Genomic DNA, 21420 nt, shown 5'->3' with positions numbered 1-21420 from the left:
AAAGAGGGGAGGAAGAAAGGGTGAGAGTGAGAAAAGAAGGAGAGGGTGATGAGTGGTAGATGGATAGAAGAAAGGAGGGCGGGAAAAGGAAGGATGGGGAAGGGAAGCAATGAAGGCAAGGAAGGAAGGAAGGAGGAAGGGGGAGGGAGGGGGAAGTATAGAAGGAAGGAGGGAAAAGATAGGAAGGAAGGAAGGAAGGAAGGAAGGAAGGAAGGAAGGGAAGGGAAGGAAGGGAAGGAAGGAAGTGAGAGAGCAAAGGGGGAAAGAGGGGAGGAAGAAAGAGAGGGAGTGAGAAAGTAAGGAGAGGGTGATGAGTGGTAGATGGATAGAAGAAAGGAGGGTGGAAGATGGAGGGGAAGGGAAGCAATGCAGAGAAGGAAGGAAGGAGGGAGAGAAGGGGAGGGAGGGGAAGTATAGAAGGAAGGAAGCGAAAGATAGGGAAGGAATGGAAGGAAGCGAGAGAGAGAAGCGGGAAAGAGGGGAGGAAGAAAGGGTGAGTGAGAAAAGAAGGAGAGGGTGATGAGTGGTAGATGGATAGAAGAAAGGGCGGGAAATGGAAGGATGGGGAAGGGAAGCAATGAAGGCAAGGAGGGAAGGAAGGAAGGAGGGAGGGAGGGAAGGGGAGGGAGGGGGAAATATAGAAGGAAGGAGGGGAAAGATAGGAAGGAAGGAAGGAAGGAAGGAAGGAAGGAAGGAAGGAAGGAAGGGAAGGAAGGGAAGGAGGGAAGGAAGTGAGAGAGCAAAGGGGGAAAGAGGGGAGGAAGAAAGGGTGAGAGTGAGAAAAGAAGGAGAGGGTGATGAGTGGTAGATGGATAGAAGAAAGGAGGGTGGAAGATGGAGGGAGGGCAAGGGAAGCAATGAAGAGAAAGAAGGAGGGAGGGAGAGAAGGGGAGGGAGAGGGAAGTATAGAAGGAAGCAAAAGATAGGGAAGGAATGGAAGGAAGTGAGAGAGAGAGAAGCGGGAAAGAGGGGAGGAAGAAAGGGTGAGTGAGAAAAGAAGGAGAGGGTGATGAGTGGTAGATGGATAGAAGAAAGGAGGGCGGGAAATGGAAGGAGGGGGAAGGGAAGCAATGAAGGCAAGGAAGGAAGGAAGGAGGGAGGGAAGGGGGAGGGAGGGGGAAGTATAGAAGGAAAGGAAAAATAGGAAGGAAGGGAAGAAGTGAGAGCGAAGGGGGAAAGAGGGGAGGAAGAAAGGGTGAGTGAGAAAAGAAGGAGAGGGTGATGAGTGGTAGATGGATAGAAGAAAGGAGGGTGGGAGATGGAAGGATAGGGAAGGTAAGCAATGAAGGCGAAGAAGGAAGGAAGGAAGGAGGGAGGGAGGGAAGGGGGAGGGAAGGGGAAGTATAGAAGGAAAGATAGGAAGGAAGGAAGGAAGGAAGGAAGGAAGGAAGGAAGGAAGGAAGGAAGGAAAGGAAGGGAAGGGAAGGAAGGAAGTGAGAGAGCAAAGGGGGAAAGAGGGGAGGAAGAAAGAGAGGGAGTGAGAAAGTAAGGAGAGGGTGATGAGTGGTAGATGGATAGAAGAAAGGAGGGTGGAAGATGGAGGGGAAGGGAAGCAATGCAGAGAAGGAAGGAAGGAGGGAGAGAAGGGGAGGGAGGGGAAGTATAGAAGGAAGGAAGCGAAAGATAGGGAAGGAATGGAAGGAAGTGAGAGAGAGAGAAGCGGGAAAGAGGGGAGGAAGAAAGGGTGAGAGTGAGAAAAGAAGGAGAGGGTGATGAGTGGTAGATGGATAGAAGAAAGGAGAGTGGGAGATGGAAGGATAGGGAAGGGAAGCAATGAAGGCGAAGAAGGAAGGAAGGAAGGAAGGAAGGAAGGAAGGAAGGAAGGAAGGAAGGAGGGAGGGAAGGGGGAGGGAGGGGGAAGTATAGAAGGAAGGAAGGGAAAGATAGGAAGGAAGGAAGGAAGGAAGGAAGGAAGGAAGGAAGGAAGGAAGGGAAGGGAAGGAAGGAAGTGAGAGAGCAAAGGGGGAAAGAGGGGAGGAAGAAAGGGTGAGTGAGAAAAGAAGGAGAGGGTGATGAGTGGTAGATGGATAGAAGAAAGAAGGATGGGAGATGGAGGGATGGGGAAAGGTAGGAAAGTAGGTAGCTGGTCAGAGGGAGGGAAGGGGCAATAACAAAAGAAGGGAAGAAAAGAATCATAGAATCCTAGAATCAAAGAGTTGGAAGAGACCTCCTGGGCCATCCAGTCCAACCCCATTCTGCCAAGAAGCAGGAATATTGCATTCAAAGCACCCCTGACAGATGGCCATCCAGCCTCTGCTTAAAAGCTTCCAAAGAAGGAGCCTCCACCACACTCTGGGGCAGAGAGTTCCACTGCTGAACGGGAGACATACACTGCTGAGAGGGAGACATACAGAGAAGGAGCAAGGGATGGGGTGGCTGTGACTTCCTGTAACCGCTTCCTTTCCCTCCTCCCCTTCAGGCCCCCCAGGACTGCCAGGACCAATGGGACCCATGGGGAGACCGGGGCTCCCGGGCCCAATGGGCCCCCCTGGGAAAGATGGAAGCACGGGCTTCGTAGGACCCCCAGGTGAGGAGCTGGCAGTTTTTGCATGACCCCCAATGATGATTTGGGGGGGGGGGTCTCTTGGGAAGGGGCATCATCCATAGAACGTTTGCTCTTGGCCTCATAGCATGCCTTCTGCTCCATAGAAAAGTGGGTTAGGGGGATGTATCAGGATCTCCTCTTCATAAGTTGTGAGTTGGGGGTCGGTATGGGAGGGCAATGGGTCCTGGATGGGTTCCCCAATAAGGCCTCCCTTCCATGGTGGGTCCCCCAAATGCTCCCCATCCTCCTAGAGGAGACTGGCTCATGGGACACTCTTTTCTCTTACAGGTCTCCCCGGAGAGCAAGGTAACAGACTCTGGCATTTGTCGGAAAAGTTTTTTGGGGGGGCGGAGGGGGGGGCTAAACCCTAGATTGGTGGGGTATTTTGCAGGCAAAGAAAGGAGCAGGACTGGATGATAGTGTGTGTGTGGCCATGAAAAAGGGAGAGACGCGTGTGGAATGTAGACCACTTACAATGAGGGAGTCTGCCTGGCAAGCGTTGCTAACCAAAACTAATAACCAAATTTCCGGATTAAAGACTCACCAGGAAGCAAAGACAAAAGACAGAGGCTTTTTAATGCATGGATGCAGATGGGTTCTTACCCAAAAGTACAAGCATAACCAACAAGGAGTGTGCAAAATGGTTTTATACAACCAATTTATGAATCCCTATGGAAACTAGGGAGGGGGTGCAGGCTTTGTTCCGCATCATTGGAACCCATGCAAAGGAATCAGATTGGTTTCCAGGGCTGTGGGTCTGGGCTGAAGAAGTGGGGAGGGGGTTCTCAGACAATGCCTCTTCCCGCCTTGACCGCTTCTGTCTTTTCAGGGTTGCCTGGTCCAGCGGGAAGAATGCCGCAAGTCTCCTTCTCGGCCGCACTGACCTCCCGCCATGTCGAGGCGGGCACCATTGTCTTTGACCGGGTGCTGGTCAACGATGGGGACTTCTATGACCCACACACAGGTCAGTAGTCGGTCATTGGGCTCTGCCTGGAAATGTGGGCAGAGTTTAACCAAAGCAATTTATTTATTTTATTTATTTACAGCTTTTATATTCCACCCTTCTTCTCACCCCGCAGGGGACTCAGGGCGGATAACAGTGTACACATATATGGCAAACATTCAATGCCAATTTTGACATACAAACATATACAGACATACACAGAGGCTATTTAACTTTTTTCTGGCTGCCAGGGGAGCTGTCGCTTTCATCGTCCATCTGCGACGCTGATGAAGCACTTCCGCATTCCCCGCATGCTTCCCCGCTGGAATGCTTTGCTGGAGTCTTCTTTGTTGTTGTTCATTCGTTCAGTCGTCTCCGACTCTTCGTGACCTCATGGACCAGCCCACGCCAGAGCTCCCTGTCGGCCGTCACCACCCCCAGCTCCTTCAAGGTCAGTCCAGTCACTTCAAGGATGCCATCCATCCATCTTGCCCTTGGTCAGCCCCTCTTCCTTTTGCCTTCCACTTTCCCCAGCATAATTGTCTTCTCTCGGCTTTGCTGTCTCCTCATGATGTGGCCAAAGGACTTCCACTTTGCCTCCAATGTCCTTCCCTCCAGTGAGCAGTTGGGCTTTATTTCCTGGAGGATGGACTGGTTGGATCTTCTCGCAGTCCAAGGCACTCTCAGCACTTTCCTCCAACACCACAGCTCCAAAGCATCTCTCTTCCTTCGCTCAGCCTTCCCTAAGGTCCCTAAGGAGTCTTCTTTATGGCCTCATAAATCAGTTAATTTAGCCTCCCCACACTTTAAGGTGGTACCTTATTTTCCTACTTGACAGATGCAACTGTCTTTCGGGTTGCAAAGGTCGACAACAGGCTACACACAATTGGTTGGAAACCCACTCCAACCCGGGCTGGCTTCGAACTCATGACCTTTTGGTCAGAGTGATCTTAATGCAGCTGACACTCAGCCAGCTGCGCCACAATCCCGGTGCTTACACAAAGCAACACCCAGTTTGTGTCAAAAAACATTTCACTGCAAGCAATAACTCAATAACACTTGAGTCTCTTCAATGTCCGACTACAAAACATGAAGATAGCCCATGGCTGAAGTGATAAAGTCCCAAGGTCCATGACACACAAGCAGTTCCCAAAATAATATTAAGTCATTCAGGAAAGCCAATGTCCATTATCCAGAAGCTCAAATTGTTGTTCCAATCCAGGAGTCATGCCACAAGAAGTCAGTCCAAACTCCAACACAGGGTTTCAGGTTAACGAGCTTAACAAGATCAAGGTTCATCAAGGCACGAAACAAGGTCTCAGGAGTTGGGTCTGGGCACCAAAATGCGCACAACCATGGGGGAAACCAGACAAAACTCCTTGTCCTAATATGACGGATATTGTTCTCCCAAAGAGCAGTCTCTTGCAAGGCACTTTTATGCAGCTGATCACAGCTGCATCCCATTCCAGCAAGCCTCCCAAATGATTACTCTAACCTGAGAATCTGGGTTGTTGTGGGGGTTTTGGGCTGTATGGGGAATGCTCCAGCAGCATTCTCTCCTTTGGCCTGCACCTGTGGCTGGTATCCTCAGAGGTCTGGTGGAAATGAGGCAAGTGGAGTGGGTGTATATCTGTGAAATGTCCAGGGTGGGAGGAAGAACTGTGTCTGTGTAAAGCAAGTATGCATGTTGTAATTATTATGATTAAGCCTGGATGGCCATCTGTCGGGGGGGGGGGGGGGGATTAGAATGGACTTTTCCTGCATGAAGGCAGCAAGGGGTTGGACTAGATGGCCCATGGGGCCTCTTCTAACTCAATAATAATAATAATAATAATAATAATAATAATAAGCCTGGGTGGCTATCTGTTGGGGTGGATTAGACTGTGCTTTTCCTGCATGATGGTAGAAAGGGGTTGGACTAGATGTCAAATGCGGTCTCTTCAAACTCTATTATTATTATTATTATTATTATTATTATTAATATTAATATTGAGCCTGGATGGCCATCTATCGGGGGGATTTGACTGTGCTTTTCCTGCATGATGGTAGAAAGGGTTTGGACTAGATGGCCCAAGGGGCCTCTTCCAACTCTTCTATTATTATTATTATTATTATTATTATTATTATTATTATTATTGAGCCTGGATGGCCATCTGTCAGGAAGGATTAGATTGGGCTTTTTCTGCAGGAAGGCAGAAAGGGAGTGAACTAGATGGCCCATGGAGCCTCTTCCAACTCTATTATTATTATTATTATTATTATTATTATTATTATTATTATTATTGAGCCTGGATGGCCATCTGTTGGGTGGGATTAAACTGTGCTTTTCCTGCATGAAGGCAGAAAGGGATTGGACTAGATGGCCCATGGAGCCTCTTCCAACTCTATTATTATTGTTGTTGTTGTTGTTGTTGTTGTTGTTGTTGTTGTTGTGGGCCTCTTCCAACTCTATTGTTGTTGTTGTTGTTGTTGTTGTTATTATTATTATTATTATTGAGCCTAGATGGCCATCTGTTGGGGCGGATTAAACTGTGCTTTTCCTGCATGAAAGTAGAAAGGGTTTGGACTAGATGGCCCATGGGACCTCTTCCAACTCTTCTTCTTCTTCTTCTTCTTCTTCTTCTTATTATTATTATTATTATTATTATTATTATTATTATTATTATTGAGCCTGGATGGCCATCTGTCGGGCAGGATTAGATTGGGCTTTTCCTGCATGAAGGCAGAAAGGGATTGGACTAGATGGCCCAGGTGGATTAGACTATGCTTTTCTTGTATGAAGGTAGAAAATGTTTGGAGTAGATGACAAATGTGGTCTCTTCCAACTCGATGATACTCTGCTTCTATGCTCCTCCTCTCCAGGGATCTTCACGGCTCCCATCTCTGGCCGCTACGTGGTCAGCGCGGTGCTGACCGGCCACCGTGGTGAGAAGATCGAGGCGGTGCTGTCACGCTCCAACCAGGCCATTGCTCGCAGTGACTCGGCCGGCTACCAACCCGAAGGTCTGGAGAACAAGCCGGTGGCCGAGAGACAGCCCAGCGCAGGAGCCCTGGCCGTCTTTGCCCTGGTGGTCCCCATGGAGGCCGAGGAGACTCTTTGTGTGGACTTGGTCTCCGGTCAGCTGGCCCACTCCCCGGACGAGCCCCTGACCGTCTTCAGCGCGGCTTTGCTTTACGAGGATGGGATCTAGTCGGGTTAGCTGGGCACCAAAGCAGAAGACAGGGGCACCTTTTGGAGAGGCTTTATACCACGCGTGGGCCAACTTCTCCTCTCCTTCCAGATGTTTTGGACGTCAACTACAATTCCTAAGAGCCGGTTGAAGTCCAAAAGACCTGGAAAGAGAGGCGAAGTTGGCCCATGCCTGTTGCATACAATAATAAAACACTCTGATATCTCCAGTTACAGAATTGGATCTGCTCAGACAGGTGTGGTGGATTTCTGCAGGTATAAATGTTGTGGCCTCCATGTTGGTTGCTGTTGGAGTGGAGAGAGAACCCGTGAAGTCTGTATATCTGGTATATGCTGTATATATATATATTGGTGAAGTTCAACAGTGACAAATGCAAGATACTCCACTTTGGCAGGAAAAACGAAATGCAAAGATACAGAATGGGGGACGAGGCCTGGCTCGAGAGCAGCACGTGTGAAAAAGATCTTGGAGTCCTCGTGGACAGGAAGTTACACATGAGCCAGGAATGTGATGTGGCGGCAAAAAAAGCCAATGGGATTTTGGCCTGCATCAATAGGAGCCTAGTGTCTAGATCTAGGGAATTCATGCTCCCCATGCTCTATTCCTCAAAAGGAAGAGGGGCCGACCAAGGGCAAGATGGATGGATGGCATCCTTGAAGTGACTGGACTGACCTTGAGGGAGCTGGGGGTGGTAACGGCCGACAGGGAGCTCTGGCGTAGGCTGGTCCATGAGGTCACGAAGAGTCGGAGACGACTGAACGAATGAACATGCTCTATTCCGCTTTGGTTAGACCACTTTACCTGGAATATTGTGTCCAATTCTGGGCACCACAATTCAAGAGAGGTATTGACAAGCTGGAATGTGTCCAGAGGAGGGCGACTCAAATGATCAAGGTTCTGGAGAACAAGCCCTATGAGGAGCGGCTTAAGGAGCTGGGCATGTTTAGCCTGAAGGAGAGAAGGCTGAGAGGAGATATGATAGCCATGTCTAAATATGTGAGAGGAAGCCACAGGGAGGAGGAGGAGGGAGCAAGCTTCCTTTCTGCTTCCCTGGAGACTAGGACGCAACGGAACAATGGCTTCAAACTACAAGAGAGGAGATTCCATCTGAACATGAGGAAGAACTTCCTGACTGTAAGAGCCGTTCAGCAGTGGAACTCTCTGCCCCGGAGTGTGGTGGAGGCTCCTTCCTTGGAAACTTTGAAGCAGAGGCTGGATGGCCATCTGTCAGGGGTGATTTGAATGCAATATTCCTGCTTCTTGGCAGAATGGGGTTGGACTGGAGGGCCCAGGAGGTCTCTTCCAACTCTTTGATTCTATGATTCTATGGTGCAACTAAGAAGAGTGGAAAAATAGGCTTATTTTTGGAAAGATCGACCGTTTGCCTGTGTTGTTATTTCCTGCAGACGTTCACCACACCTGTCTGATCGTATCTGGTTCCGCAACTGGAGTTATTACAGTTCAGTTGTGTTTTGTTATTGTATAATGCCTCCAACAAGCATGGCTTCCCTCAACCTTTTCGTTCCCGTCGCATTTCCCATTCAAGGGACATTAAAGGAGATTTTTCCAGGTGGGCATCAAGCAGACTCTGATTCACCTCTGAAGATCTGTGGGATCTGTTTTGGAAACCAACCCATCATTTCGGGATTTTAGTAAATCACAAGCGGAACAAGCCAACAGTGCGATACAACCTGTAGAAAAGACCAATGTGATCCTGGGTGGAGGGAAGTCACAAATCCATGCTCGTCTTCTGCTTTGGCCTGGCCTCTTCGCCTGGAATTGTAGCTCTGTGTCTGAGCAAAGCCATTCGAGGAAGAAATAGACCGTAAGATGGAAGGTGTCCACAGAAAATGGTCCAAAGTTTGGAAACCACGACTCCATTAATCCTAGGGAAGTCACAAATCCACGCTCGTCTTCTGCTTTGGCCATGTCTTCGTCTGGAATTGCAGCTCTGTGTTCAAGCAAAGCCATTCGAGGAAGAAATAGACCGTAAGATGGAAGGTGTCCACAGAAAATGATCCAAAGTTTGGAAACCACGACTCCATTAATCCTAGGGAAGTCACAAATCCACACTCGTCTTCTGCTTTGGCCAGGCGTCTTCACCTGGAATTATAGCTCTGTGTTCAAGCAAAGCCATTCGAGGAAGAAGTAGACCGTAAGATGGAAGGTGTCCACAGAAAATGGTCCAAAGTTTGGAAACCATGACTCCATTAATCCTAGGGAAGTCACAAATCCACGCTCGTCTTCTGCTTTGGCCAGGCGTCTTCGCCTGGAATCATAACTCTGTGTCCGAGCAAAGCCATTTGAGGAAGAGATAGACCGTAAGATGGAAGGTGTCCACAGAAAATGGTCCAAAGCCATTTGAGGAAGAGATAGACCGTAAGATGGAAGGTGTCCACAGAAAATGGTCCAAAGCATCTGTTGGGAGGGCTTTCATTGTGTCTTGAGCCCCCCGATGGCACAGTGGGTTAAAGCGCTGAGCTGACTGAAAGGTCACAGGTTCGATTCCGGGGAGCGGCGTGAGCTCCTGCTGTCAGCCCCAGCTTCTGCCAACCTAGCAGTTCGAAAACATGCAAATGTGAGTATATCAATAGGTACCACTCTGGCAGGAAGGTAAGGGCGCTCCATGCAGTCATGAGCTGTTGAGCTTGTTGACTGAAAGGTTGCAGGTTCGATTCCGGGGAGCGGCGTGAGCTCCCGCTGTCAGCCCCAGCTTCTGCCAACCTAGCAGTTCGAAAACATGCAAGTGTGAGTATATCAATAGGTACCACTCTGGCAGGAAGGTAAGGGCGCTCCATGCAGTCATGAGCTGCTGAGCTTGTTGACTGAAAGGTTGCAGGTTCGATTCCAGGGAGTGGCGTGAGCTCCCGCCATCAGCCCCAGCTTCTGCCAACCTAGCAGTTCGAAAACATGCGTGTGAGTATATCAATAGGTACCACTCTGGCGGGAAGGTAATGGCACTCCATGCAGTCAGGTGGAGGTGTCTACGGACAACGCCGGCTCTTCGGCTTGGAAATGGAGATGAGCACCAGAGTCCCAGAGTCGGACACAACTAGACGTAATGTCAAGGGAAAACCTTCACCTTTACCTTTACCTGCTGCCTTGCAGAAAGAAAGGGGCTGGACTAGATGGTCTTTGGGGGTCCCTCCCAGCTCTCTTGAGCTTATGATGCCATCATCCCCAGACCCTCCTTTGCCCTGAGATGGCTTTGTGCTACCCTCACACCCATGTGCCACAACTAAGGTGGTACGTCCGGAGGAGGAGATGGGGATGCAGAGAAGGAGAGAGCAAGTGCATCCTTCCTGTTATTTATCCCTTTGCCGTACACTCTCTGGCCACTGCCCCACTGACCGCTGGCTTGAGCCTCGCGCACGCTTTGCCACTGCTGGGGCGGCCCCCAAAGCCACGCCAACCAGCCACGGAAAGACACGGAGGAAACCTTTGGTGGAGACAAGAGTCAAAGGGAGTAGTGGGAAGAAAGAAGGACTTTGTGGTTTACTCCTCTTGTATCCACTACCTTAAGGGCCAACCTTTGCTACAGGTATGCCGACTGAATAAAGAAACACCTTTCCTTTTTTTATAAAAATGGTGTCAAGACTCTACTTTTAATCCCAGCTTGCGGTGCATCTTCTACATCAGGCTTGGGCAAACTTTGGCCTTCCCTCCAGGTGTTTTGGATTTCAAACTCCAACATTCCCTAACATCAAGAAGACTGCTGTGAGTTTTTCACGCTATATAATAATAATAATAATAATAATAATAATAATAATAATAATAATAATGGGTTGTTGTAGGGTTTTTTGGGCTATATGGCCATGTTCTAGAGCAGTGTTTCTCAACCTGGGGGTTGGGACCCCTGGAGGGGTCACGAGGGGGTGTCAGAGGGGTCGCCAAAGACCATCAGAAAACACAGTATTTTCTGTTGGTCATGGGTGTTCCGTGTGGGAAGTTTGGCCCAATTCTATCATTGGTGGGGGTCAGAATGCACTTTGATTATAGGTGAACTATAAATCCCAGCAACTACAACTCCAAATGTCAAGGTCTATCTTCTCCAAACTCCACCAGTGTCCACATTTGGGCATATTGAGTATTCGTGCCAAGTGTGGTCCTGATCCATCATTGTTTGAGTCCACAGTGGTCTCTGGATGTAGGTGAACTACAACTTCAAAATCCAAGGTCAATGCCCACCAAACCCTTCCAGTATTTTCTGTTGGTCATGGGAGCTCTGTGTCCCAAGTTGGGTTCAATTCCATCATTGGTGGAGTTCAGAATGCTCTTTGATATTGTAGGTGAACTATAAATCCCAGCAACTACAACTCCCAAATGACAAAATCAATCCTCCCCTCAACCCCACCAGTATCCTAATTTGGGTATATTGAGTATTTGAGTATTTGTGCCAACTGAATGAAAATACATCCTGCATATCAGATATTTACAAGATGATTCATAACAGGAGCAAAATTACAGTTGTGAAGTAGCAACGAAAATAATGTTATGGTTGGGGGTCACCACAACAGGAGGAACTGTATTTAGGGGTCACGGCATTAAGAAGGTTGAGAAACACTGTTCTAGAGGCATGCTCTCCTAACATTTCACCTGCATCTATGGCAAGCATCCTCGGAGGTAGTGACACTCATTGGCCTGAGAGGTGTGTTGTGTCCAAATTTGGTGTCAATTCATCCAGTGGTTTTTGAGTTATGTTAATCCCACAAACAAACATTCCACACACACACACACACACTACTCACCTCACTGCCAATGGAACCTCTGCAGATGCCATTAGCCACAGATGCAGGTGGAACGTCGGGAGAGAATGCTGCTGGAACATGGCCAGACAGCCCAAAAAACTCACAGCAACCTAGGGATTCTAGTCATGAAATCTGTGGACAACACAGCTGGAAGGTTGTTAGAAACAGTGGGAGTTGAAGCCCAAAAACACGTGGAGGGCCAAAGTTTGCCCATGTCTGGTTGACATTGTATTTATTTGTACTGTTGAAGGCTTTCATGGCTGGAATCACTCCCTCACTCCCTCTGAGGATGCTTGCCATAGATGCAGGTGAAACGTCAGGAGAGAATGCCTCTAGAACATGGCCATATAGCCCAAAAAAAACTACAAGAACCCATTGTATTTATTTATTTGTTTATTTATTTACTGTCTTTGTATACCGCCCTTCTCAGCCAATCGGCAACTCAAGGCGGTTTCCAACAAACCAGGACACAAAAAACACAATACAGATTAAGACATTAAACAGTATAAAACACCACAAAAGCAATAAAAACAACATCATTAGCATCTCATTATTAGCAAGCATTGTCCAGTTTTATTGTCAAATCATTCAATTTCCTATATTAGCTACTCTGCATTTGTAAACGCTTGCTCGAATAGCCATGTTTTAACTTGCCTCCGAAAAGTTGAGAGGGAGGGAGCAGATCTGATCTCCCTAGAGAGGGCGTTCCATAGCCGAGGGGCCACCACTGAGAAGACCCTGTCTCGTCCCCGCCAAACGTACTTGTGACGAAGGCGGGACCAAGAGCAGGGCCTCCCCCGATGATCTTAGTTCGTAAGGGGAGACACGTTCGGACAGGTAAGTTGGGCCAGAACCGTTTAGGGCTTTATAGGCCAAAGCCAGCACTTTGAATTGGGCCCGGTAGCAAACCGGCAGCCAGTGGAGCTGGCGCAACAAGGGGGTTATATGCAGAGGCAACCCTAGGTAATTTTCAATGGTAAGCAAACAGTATTTTGGCACTCCCCCCCCCCCCCAACCAATTATTGATATATATTTTCTGTTCGTCGTGGGAGTTCTGTGTGCCATATTTGGTTCAATTCCATCATTGGTGGAGTTCAGAATGCTCTTTGATTGTAGGTGAACTATACATCCCAGTAACTACAACTCGCATATGGAAGAGACCTCATGGGCCATCCAGTCCAACCCACTCCCAATAAGTAGGAATATTGCATTCAGAGCACCCCTGACAGATGGCCTTCCAGCCTCTGCTTCAAAGCCTCCAAAGAAGGAGACTTTACCACACTCCGGGGCAGAGAGTTCCACTGCTGAACAGCTCAACTATGCTTTTCCTACATAGAATCCTAGAGTTGGAAGATCTCTCATGTGCCATCCAGTCCAAACCCCTCCCAAGAAGTAGGAAAATTGCATTCAAAGCACCCCCAACAGATGGCTATCCACAGAGGTGGCCGTAGGTAATTTTCAATGGTAAGCAAATAGTATTTTGCCCCCCTCCCCCAAACCAATCACTGATATATATATATTCTGTTTGTCGTGGGAGTTCTGTGTGCCATATTTGGTCCAATTCCATCATTGGTGGAGTTCAGAATGCTCTTTGATTGTAGGTGAACTATACATCCCAGTAACTACAACTCGCATATGTCAAGGTCTATTTTCCCCCAAGAGTGCCTCAAGAATGCCCCTGGGCACAATCAACTCTACTGCGAATGCTTACTTTGCGTAATAGGTTGCTGAGGCTCCCCCCGGACTGCTAGGGCTGTGGTGAGCCGAGGGGGGGCTCCTCAAGTGGTGGTCGAGGGGCATTTACAGAGGCGCCTCTGCACCCCTGGCAAAAAAAAAGTGTACTGCGACCGCTTACTTTGCGTAATGGATGAGCCGCCCCTGGTTGTATGCTCCCTGAGCAGCGCTCCTGTTAGCAACCTGGCTGCCGTTCGTTGGACTAGTTGAAGTTTCCGGACCGTCTTCAAAGGCAATCCCACATAGAGAGCCTTGCAGTAGTCTATAGAACAAATGCAGCTTGACAACCAGTTTACTTGGCAGTCCCTGTGTTCTGCGCAGGAACCCATGCCTTGGTCAGGCCCCCTCACTTAGAATCATAGAATCATAGAAGCATAGAATCCAAGAGTTGGAAGAGACCTCCTGGGCCATCCAGTCCAACCCCATTCTGCCAAGAAGCAGGAATATTGCATTCAAATCACCCCTGACAAATGGCCATCCAGCCTCTGCTTAAAAGCTTCCAAAGAAGGAGCCTCCACCACACTCCCTCCGGGGCAGAGAGTTCCACTGCTGAACGGCTCTCACAGTCAGGAAGTTCTTCCTAATGTTCAGATGGAATCTCCTCTCTTGTAGTTTGAAGCCATTGTTCCCTTGCGTCGTAGTCTCCAAGGAAGCAGAAAACATGCTTGCTCCCTCCTCCCTGTGGCTTCCTCTCACATATTTATACATGGCTATCATATCTCCTCTCAGCCTTCTCTTCTTCAGGCTAAACATGCCCAGTTCCCTAAGCCGCTCCTCATAGGGCTTGTTCTCCAGACCCTAGATCATTTGAGTCGCCCTCCTCTGGACACATTCCAACTTAGAGTCAATATCTCTCTTGAATTGTGGTGCCCAGAATTGGACACAGTATTCCAGATGTGGTCTAACCAAAACAGAATAGAGGAGTAGCATTACTTCCTTAGATCTAGACACTATGCTCCTCTTGATGCAGGCCAAAATCCCATTGGCTTTTTTTGCCGCCACATCACATTGTTGGCTCATGTTTAACTTGTTGTCCACGAGGACTCCAAGATCTTTTTCACACGTACTGCTCTCGAGCCAGGCATTGTCCCCCATTCTGTATCTTTGCATTTCATTTTTTCTGCCAAAGTGGAGTATCTTGGAATAATCAACCTGTGTCCAGTTCTCGGCAAAGCGTTTTGCAGCAGCTAAGTGTTCAGTTGCAATTCTAGGCTCCATGAATAGGAGTCCAGTGTTTACATCAGTGATGTCAAACTTGTGGCCTTCCAGGTGTGTTTTGGACTTTAGCTCCCAGAATTCTTGGTCACTGGACAAGCTGTAAATAAGAGTGCCAAGCAGCTTTGAGTCTCTTTCGTTGAGAGAGAGAGAAAGGTATAAATAAACACAACAACAACAACAATACACCTGGAGGGCTGCAGGTTGGACACCTCTATTTTAGATCAAAGTAAGCCTCTGTCCCCTTCTATTCTGCTTCAACCAGACCTCACCTGGAATAATAACCACGATGTGTCCAATGTATTGTCGAAGGCTTTCATGGGCAGATTGTTGTAGGTTTTTCAAGCTGTATGACCATGTTCTAGAAGCATTCTCTCCTGACATTTCGCCTGCATCTATGGCAAACATCCTCAGAGGTTGTGAGGTCTGTTGGAATTAGGAAAATGGGGTTTATATATCTGTGGAAGGTCCAGGGTGGGAGAAAGAACGCTTGTCTGTTGGAGCTAGGTGTGAATGTTTCAATTGGCCACTTTGATTAGCATTTGATGGTCTAGCAGGTTTTAGGTGTGGCTTGTTACTGCCTAGGGAAATCCTTTGTTGAGGGGTAATTAGTAGGCCTGGTCACTCCATGGTTCTAAATGGTTCTAAAGTACTTACAAAACTGAAGTTTTGGTGGTGAAAATTTCAGAACTCTTAACAAAACTCTCAAAATTTCATTATGAATGGCAGTTTCTAATTGGTGCTATCAGGGGTGACCATCTGTCAGGGGTGATTTGAATGCAATATTCCTGCTTCTTGGCAGAATGGGGTTGGACTGGATGGCCCACCAGGTCTCTTCCAACTCTAGGATTCTATGATTCTATGATTCTAAAAATCACCATTAATGAAATAATAATGAAATTTTGAAAGTTTTGTTAGAGTTCCGAAATTTTCACCACCAGAACTTTAGTTTTGTAAGTACTTTAGAACCATGGATTGCCCAGGTCTTGTGATTGGCAGTCCCTGATTGTTTCTTGTCTGGAGTTCCCCTGTGTTTGAGTTTTGTTCTTTATTTACTGTTAGAATTTTAGACTTTCCACTTGGTGGTCTCCTTCTTTGGAGGCTTTGAAGCAGAGGCTGGATGGGAGGGCTTGGATTGTGGCCCAAGGGGGTTGGTCTGGATGGCCCTTGGGGACCCCTTCTGCCCCTCCAATCCCGTTCCCTGGGGCTGCAAGATGTGAGAGGTGAGCTGGCCCTTGCCGTCAGAGGTGAAGCCCTCCAGCCTGAAAAGCGGCGTGAATCATGCATGGCTTTTCGTGGAAACCGGTGACTAAGAGCTACTCTGGAGACCAAGGACCTTTCCTTCTTTAGAAGCAACTCCCACATGACTACATGTCTCATTTGTTCTGCCTTTCCACTCCATTGCTGCTCTCAAGTGGCTTTTCCTTTCCAAAGGGGAACATGGGACGCCATGGGTTCAAATCACAGGGAAGGAGATCCCACCTGAACATTATTACAAGGAACTTCCTGAACATAAGACGAACTCTCTGCCTTGGAATGGAGTGGAAGTCCCTTCCTTGGAGGCTTTTAAATAGAGGATGGATGGACATCTGCCAGGAGTGCTTTTATAGACTCCTAGAGTTGGAAGAGACCTCATGGACCGTCCAGTCCAACCCCATTCTGCCAAGAATCAGGAATATTGCATTCAAAGCACCCCCAACAGATGGCCATCCATCCTCTGCTTAAAAGCCTCCACTACACTCTGGGGCAGAGAGTTCCACTGCTGAATAGCTTGACTATGCTTTTCCTACATAGAATCCTAGAGTTGGAAGAGACCTTTTGGGCCATCCATTCCAACCTCATTCTGCCAAGAAGTAGGAAAATTGCATTCAAAGCACCCCTAACAGATGGACATCCAGCCTCAGTTTAAAAGCCTTCAAAGATGGAGCCTCAACCTCACTGCAGGGCAGAGAGTTCCACTGCTGAACAGCTTGATTATGCTTTTCCTACAGAGAATCCTAGAGTTGGAAGAGACCTCATGTACCCTCCAGTACAACCCCATTCTGCCAGGAAGCAGGACAATCAGGTTCAAAGCACTCCTGACAGATGGCCATCCAGCCTCTGCTTCAAAGCCTCCAAAAAAGGAGCCTCCACTACACTCTGGGGCAGAGAGTTCCACTGCTGAACAGCTTGATTATGCTTTTCCTACATAGAATCATAAAGTTGGAAGATACCTCATGGGCCATCCAGTCCAACCCCCTGCCAAGAATCAGGAAAATTTCATTCAAAGCACCCCCAACAGATGGCCTTCCAGCCTCTGCTTAAAAGCCTCCAAAGGAGGAGCCTTTACCACACTCCGGGGCAGAGAGTTCCACTGCTGAACAGCTTGAATATAACTTTGGTGAGGCCCCAGCATTCTGTGTCCAATTCTGGGCACCACAATTGAACTGAGATGTGGACTCTAAGCTGGAATGTGTCCAGAGGAAGGCGACTCAAATGATCCAGGGTCTGGTGAACAAGCCCCATGAGGAACGGCTTAAAGAGCTGGGCATGTTTAGCCTGAAGACGAGAAGGCTGAGAGGAGACATGATAGCCATGTATAAATATGTGAGAGGAAGCCACAGGGAGGAGGAGGGAGCAGGTTTCCTTTCTGCTTCCCTGGAGACTAGGACGCAATGGAACAATGGCTTCAAACGACCAGAAAGGAGATTCCATCTGAACATGAGGAAGGACTTCCTGACTGTGAGAGCCGTTCAGCAGTGGAACTCTCTGCCCCGGAGTGTGGTGGAGGCTCCTTCTTTGGAAGCTTCGCAACAGAGGCTGGATGGCCATCTGTCAGGGGTGATTTGAATGCAATATTCCTGCTTCTTGGCAGAATGGGGTTGGACTGGATGGCCCATGAGGTCTCTTCCAACTCTTTGATTCTATGATTCTATGATCTAGTCCAACCCCATTCTACCACAAAACAGGAAAATTGCATTCAAAGCAACCCCAACAAATGGCCATCCAGCCTCTGTTTAAAAGCCTCCAAAGAAGGAGCCTCTACCACACATTTGTAGTCCAGGTGCATCTAGCAGGATTTCTGCCTGTCTGGCTTAAGTGGTAGAGGAGCACCTGCGATACACATTTGCACCTTGTCCCTGCCCTGCACAACCAGGAAGGAAGGAAAGGTAAAGAAGGAAAGGAGAGGAAGAAGGGAAGGAAAAGAAAAAGGAGAGGAAAGGAAAGGAGGAAAGGCAGCAAAGAAGGAAGGGGAAGGGAAAAAGGAAAGTGAGGGAAGGAAAGAAGGAAGGGAAGAGGGAAAGCAGGAAGGAAGAAAACCAGGGAGGCAGGATGGCTGGCCAAAATTAAGAAAGGAAGGGCAGTAAGGGAGGGAGGAAATGAAAGGAAGGAAGGGAAGGGCCGCAAAGAAGGAAAGGAGAGAGGGAGGAAAGGAAGGAAAGAAGGATGTGAAGGAGAAAGAGGGAGGAAAGGAAGGCAGGAAGGAAAGAAAGAAAGAAGGCAGGCAAACAGGACAGCCAAATGCAAGAAAGAGAGGGAGCAAGGGAGAGAAGGAAGGAAGGAAGGAAGGAGGGAAGGGAAGGGAAGGGAAAGGGGAGGCAAAAGGAAAGAGAAGGAGTGGAGGAAGGAAAGAAAAAAGTGAAGGGGAGGGAGGAAATGAGAGGAAGGAAGAAAGGGAAAGGCAGTGAAGAAGGAGGGGGAAAGGAGAGAGGGAGGGAAGGAAGAAGGAAATGAAGGGGAAGATGGAAATGAAGGCAGACAGGAAGGAAAGAAGGTGGGCAAGCACGACAGACAAAAGCAAGAAAGGGAGGGAGGGAAAGAAGGAAGGGAAGAGAATGGAAGGGGAAAAGAAAAGGGGAGACAAAAGGAAAGAGAAGGGGTGAAGGAAGAAAAGAAGGAAGTGAAGGAGAGGGAGGAAATGAGAGAGGAAGAAAGGAAAGGGAGAGGCAGCAAAGAGAGAGGGGAAAAGGAAAGAGAGGGAGTGAGGGAAGGAAAGAAGGAAGGAAATGAAGGGGAAGCAGGGAAGAAAGGAAGGCAGGAAAGAAGGCAGGGAATCAGGATAGCCAAAAACAAAGAGGAAGGAAAGCAGGGAGGGAGGAAAGGAAGAGAAAGGAGAGGAAGAAGGAAAAGAAAGGAAAGAGAAGAGAAGAGGAAGGGCAGCAAAGAAAGAAGGGAAGGGGAAAAAGAAAAGAAAGGGGAGACAAAAGGAAAGAGAGGGTGTGCGGGAAGGGAAGAAGGAAGGGAAGGGGAGGGAGGAAAGGAAAGAAGGCAAGCAGGGTGGGCAGAAGCAAGAGCAGGAAGGAAAGAAGGAAAGGAAGGGAGGAGAAAGGAAGGGAGTTAAGAAGGGAGGAAAGCATGGCGCTGGAGCCTTGGGTGTCCTGACACCATTTATTCCCACATTGAGCAGCAGCACGACACAGCGGGGCCGCGGGGTCCCCTTCTCACAGTGACGGCACCCAAGACGGCCACTTCCTAGCGCACACCGGAGCAGTGGGTGGGTGGGTGGGCAAGGGGGGCATACGGTCACCGCCAAGCGCTGCAGACGGAGGGAGGGAGGGGGGAAGGGGCACAGTGGGACTTCAGCACGGACACCCCACTCGACCACAGTCCAGAGAAAGGAAGGCCAATGGGGCGGTGGCCCCGGTCTCTCCAAAGCCCTGCGGAGGGGCTCCTTTGCACAGCGGAGACAGGGAGCAGAACGCTGGGGGGCTGTGGACCCCAAATGCGGGCAGGCAGTGGGGCTCAGAAGTCTTGGTCCCATCCGGAGAAGTCCTCCTCAGGCACTTGCCGCGAAATGGAAAAGCGCTTGAAGTTGACGTAAGGAGAGCCCTGGAGAGACCGGAAGGGAGGAAAGCAAAGCAAGTTACTTGCAAGAAGCCCACTCCTCAGTTACGGCAAGAATATGGGAGATGGAATATTGGAGGGGAAGGGGCTTCCACACTTGTCAGTAGAGCCATGAGGGACACAAGGAGCCCCACAGTGCCTGCCAGCTGTCTTTGTTAGGCTGCTTCAGGTAGTTGGCTTCCTACCTGCACAAAGAGGTCACTTTGTGCAGGTAGGAACCAGGAGATTTCGCCACAGCCTCACCCATTGTGTCATATCCTGACCGGCCGAAACTAACATTAACTTCATCAATGAACTCCATATCCCAGGACAGAAAAACAAAAGAACCTAGCCTCCTGGGGCTAGACAAAGATGCTGATTCAAAAGACTAAAACAATAACTTAGATTTGGCTTGAGAGCCTAAGCTATCACTGGATCGTTGGGCAAACATTAGTCATTTTAATCCTGTCACCTTTCCATTCCTTTCATTGTTTCCTCATTGGCTGAGCAGCCGAAGCGGGGCTAGCGCTCTGATTGGACAGATCACAGCCTAGCTGACCATGCCTCCCAGCCAGCCGATGACTCCAGCCAATCAGTGTGAAGCCGGCTCAGGGGGCGGGAGCAGGAAATTTGAATTTGACAGCTCTGTATTTCCTATAAATATTGCATTATTTTCCCTGAGTCATGTGGGCTTCTGGGCAAATGATTGCAGTCATCATCTGTTTCAGCTGGAATGAAATAAACATCTCAGTGGCTTTCCTTTAACTTGGTGAGACTTTATTTGGGAAAAATTAGGGAAAAATTCTTTTGGGTGCTTGCTGTCTCGCCAGGGTGCCGGATCCTCCTTTTTTGGGGTCTGTCCGGTCTCTGCTCTGCCAGGGCCTCCCAAATTCATGCTCGACATCACAGCCAAACCTTCTTTGAACCTTAGTGGATTCATCCTGTGTGTTTCCCCTCCTGTTTCCCACCATGAGCTCATCTCTATGACTGGCAATGCTGGACTCTGCTCTGCTAGAGGCACCCAATATTTTTCCTGCAAGGAGAGGGTCCAATGAGGAGGGCGGGGGGTGTGGGGCCTTACCTGTTTGAGCAGCACTGTGGTGGGGGCCTCAAGCTGGCGCAGTGCCAGTTTCTTCCAGGAAATGGAGCTGAACCATCTGGGAAAAGGGACAAGTGGGAAAGATGAGGATCGTAAGAAGAAACCAGGATCACAACAATGGGTTTTGTATTAGGACAGCCATTGGAATCATAGAATCATAAAATCAAAGAGTTGGAAGAGACCTCTTGGGCCATCCAGTCCAACCCCATTCTGCCAAGAAGCAGGAATATTGCATTCAAAGCACCCCTGACAAATGGCCATCCAGCCTCTGCTTAAAAGCTTCCAAAGAAGGAGCCTCCACCACACTCCGGGGCAGAGAGTTCCACTGCTGAACGGCTCTCACAGTCAGGAAGTTCTTCCTCATGTTCAGATGGAATTTCCTCTCTTGTAGTTTGAAGCCATTGTTCCGCGTCCTAGTCTCCAAGGAAGCAGAAAACAAGCTTGCTCCCTCCTCCCTGTGGCTTCCTCTCACATATTTGTACATGGCTATCATATCTCCTCTCAGCCTTCTCTTCTTCAGGCTAAACATGCCCAGTTCCCTAAGCCGCTCCTCATAGGGCTTGTTCTCCAGACCCTTGATCATTTTATCGCCCTCCTCTGGACACATTCCATCTTGTCAATATCTCTCTTGAATTGTGGTGCCCAGAATTGGACACAGTATTCCAGATGTGGTCTAACCAAAGCAGAATAGAGGGGTAGCATGACTTCCTTAGATCTAGACACTAGGCTCCTATTGATGCAGGCCAAAATCCCATTGGCTTTTTTGCCGCCACATCACATTGTTGGCTCATGTTTAACTTCCTGTCCACGAGGACTCCAAGATCTTTTCCTCACGTCCTGCTCTCGAGCCAGGCATTGTCCCCCATTCTGTCTCTTTGCATTTCGTTTTTCCTGCCAAAGTGGAGTATCTTACATTTGTCACTGTTGAACTTCATTTTGTTAGTTTTGGCCAATCATCTCTCTAATCTGTCAAGATAGTTTTGAATTCTGCTCCTGTCCTCTGGACTATTGGCTCTCCCTCCCAATTTGGTGTCGTCTGCAAACTTGATGATCCTGCCTTCTAGCCCTTCATCTACGTCGTTAATAAAGATCCTGATCAGGACCGGGCCCAGGACGGAACCCTGCGGCACTCCACTTGTCAC

At 48.7% G+C, this 21420-nt stretch overlaps 2 protein-coding genes and 1 long non-coding RNA gene across 4 annotated transcripts in view; 2 read left to right on the top strand and 1 right to left on the bottom strand.

Annotated features, from left to right (window-relative positions):
- EMILIN1 (elastin microfibril interfacer 1) overlaps positions 1–6887 on the top strand; it is a 48528-nt gene extending 41641 nt beyond the window's left edge. The window contains exons 6-9 of the mRNA XM_060754793.2: positions 2420–2527; positions 2834–2851; positions 3375–3509; positions 6351–6887. Of these exons, the coding sequence (XP_060610776.2) occupies positions 2420–2527; positions 2834–2851; positions 3375–3509; positions 6351–6679 (590 nt within the window). The 3' untranslated portion in view covers positions 6680–6887. The remainder of the gene's footprint in view (positions 1–2419; positions 2528–2833; positions 2852–3374; positions 3510–6350) is intronic.
- A 2212-nt stretch (positions 6888–9099) lies between these two features.
- Positions 9100–10265, top strand: LOC137097486 (uncharacterized). The gene is made up of 2 exons (XR_010910231.1): positions 9100–9443; positions 9612–10265. It is a non-coding gene; the product is annotated as an uncharacterized lncRNA (long non-coding RNA).
- An 8465-nt stretch (positions 10266–18730) lies between these two features.
- Positions 18731–21420, bottom strand: part of LOC132780148 (cGMP-dependent protein kinase 1-like) — a 71078-nt gene continuing 68388 nt past the window's right edge. For both annotated transcript variants that reach the window (XM_067470517.1, XM_067470536.1), the window contains 2 exons: positions 20261–20336; positions 18731–19185 (listed from right to left, as the gene is read on the bottom strand). In XM_067470517.1, the coding sequence (XP_067326618.1) occupies positions 19099–19185; positions 20261–20336 (163 nt within the window). In that variant the 3' untranslated portion in view covers positions 18731–19098. The remainder of the gene's footprint in view (positions 19186–20260; positions 20337–21420) is intronic.

Source organism: Anolis sagrei, chromosome 1 (assembly GCF_037176765.1).
Source record: "Anolis sagrei isolate rAnoSag1 chromosome 1, rAnoSag1.mat, whole genome shotgun sequence".
In the NCBI taxonomy this organism is placed as follows: domain Eukaryota; kingdom Metazoa; phylum Chordata; class Lepidosauria; order Squamata; family Dactyloidae; genus Anolis; species Anolis sagrei.
The sequence above is the reverse complement of the archived record's forward strand: the minus strand, read 5'-3'. Positions and strand labels throughout refer to the sequence as shown.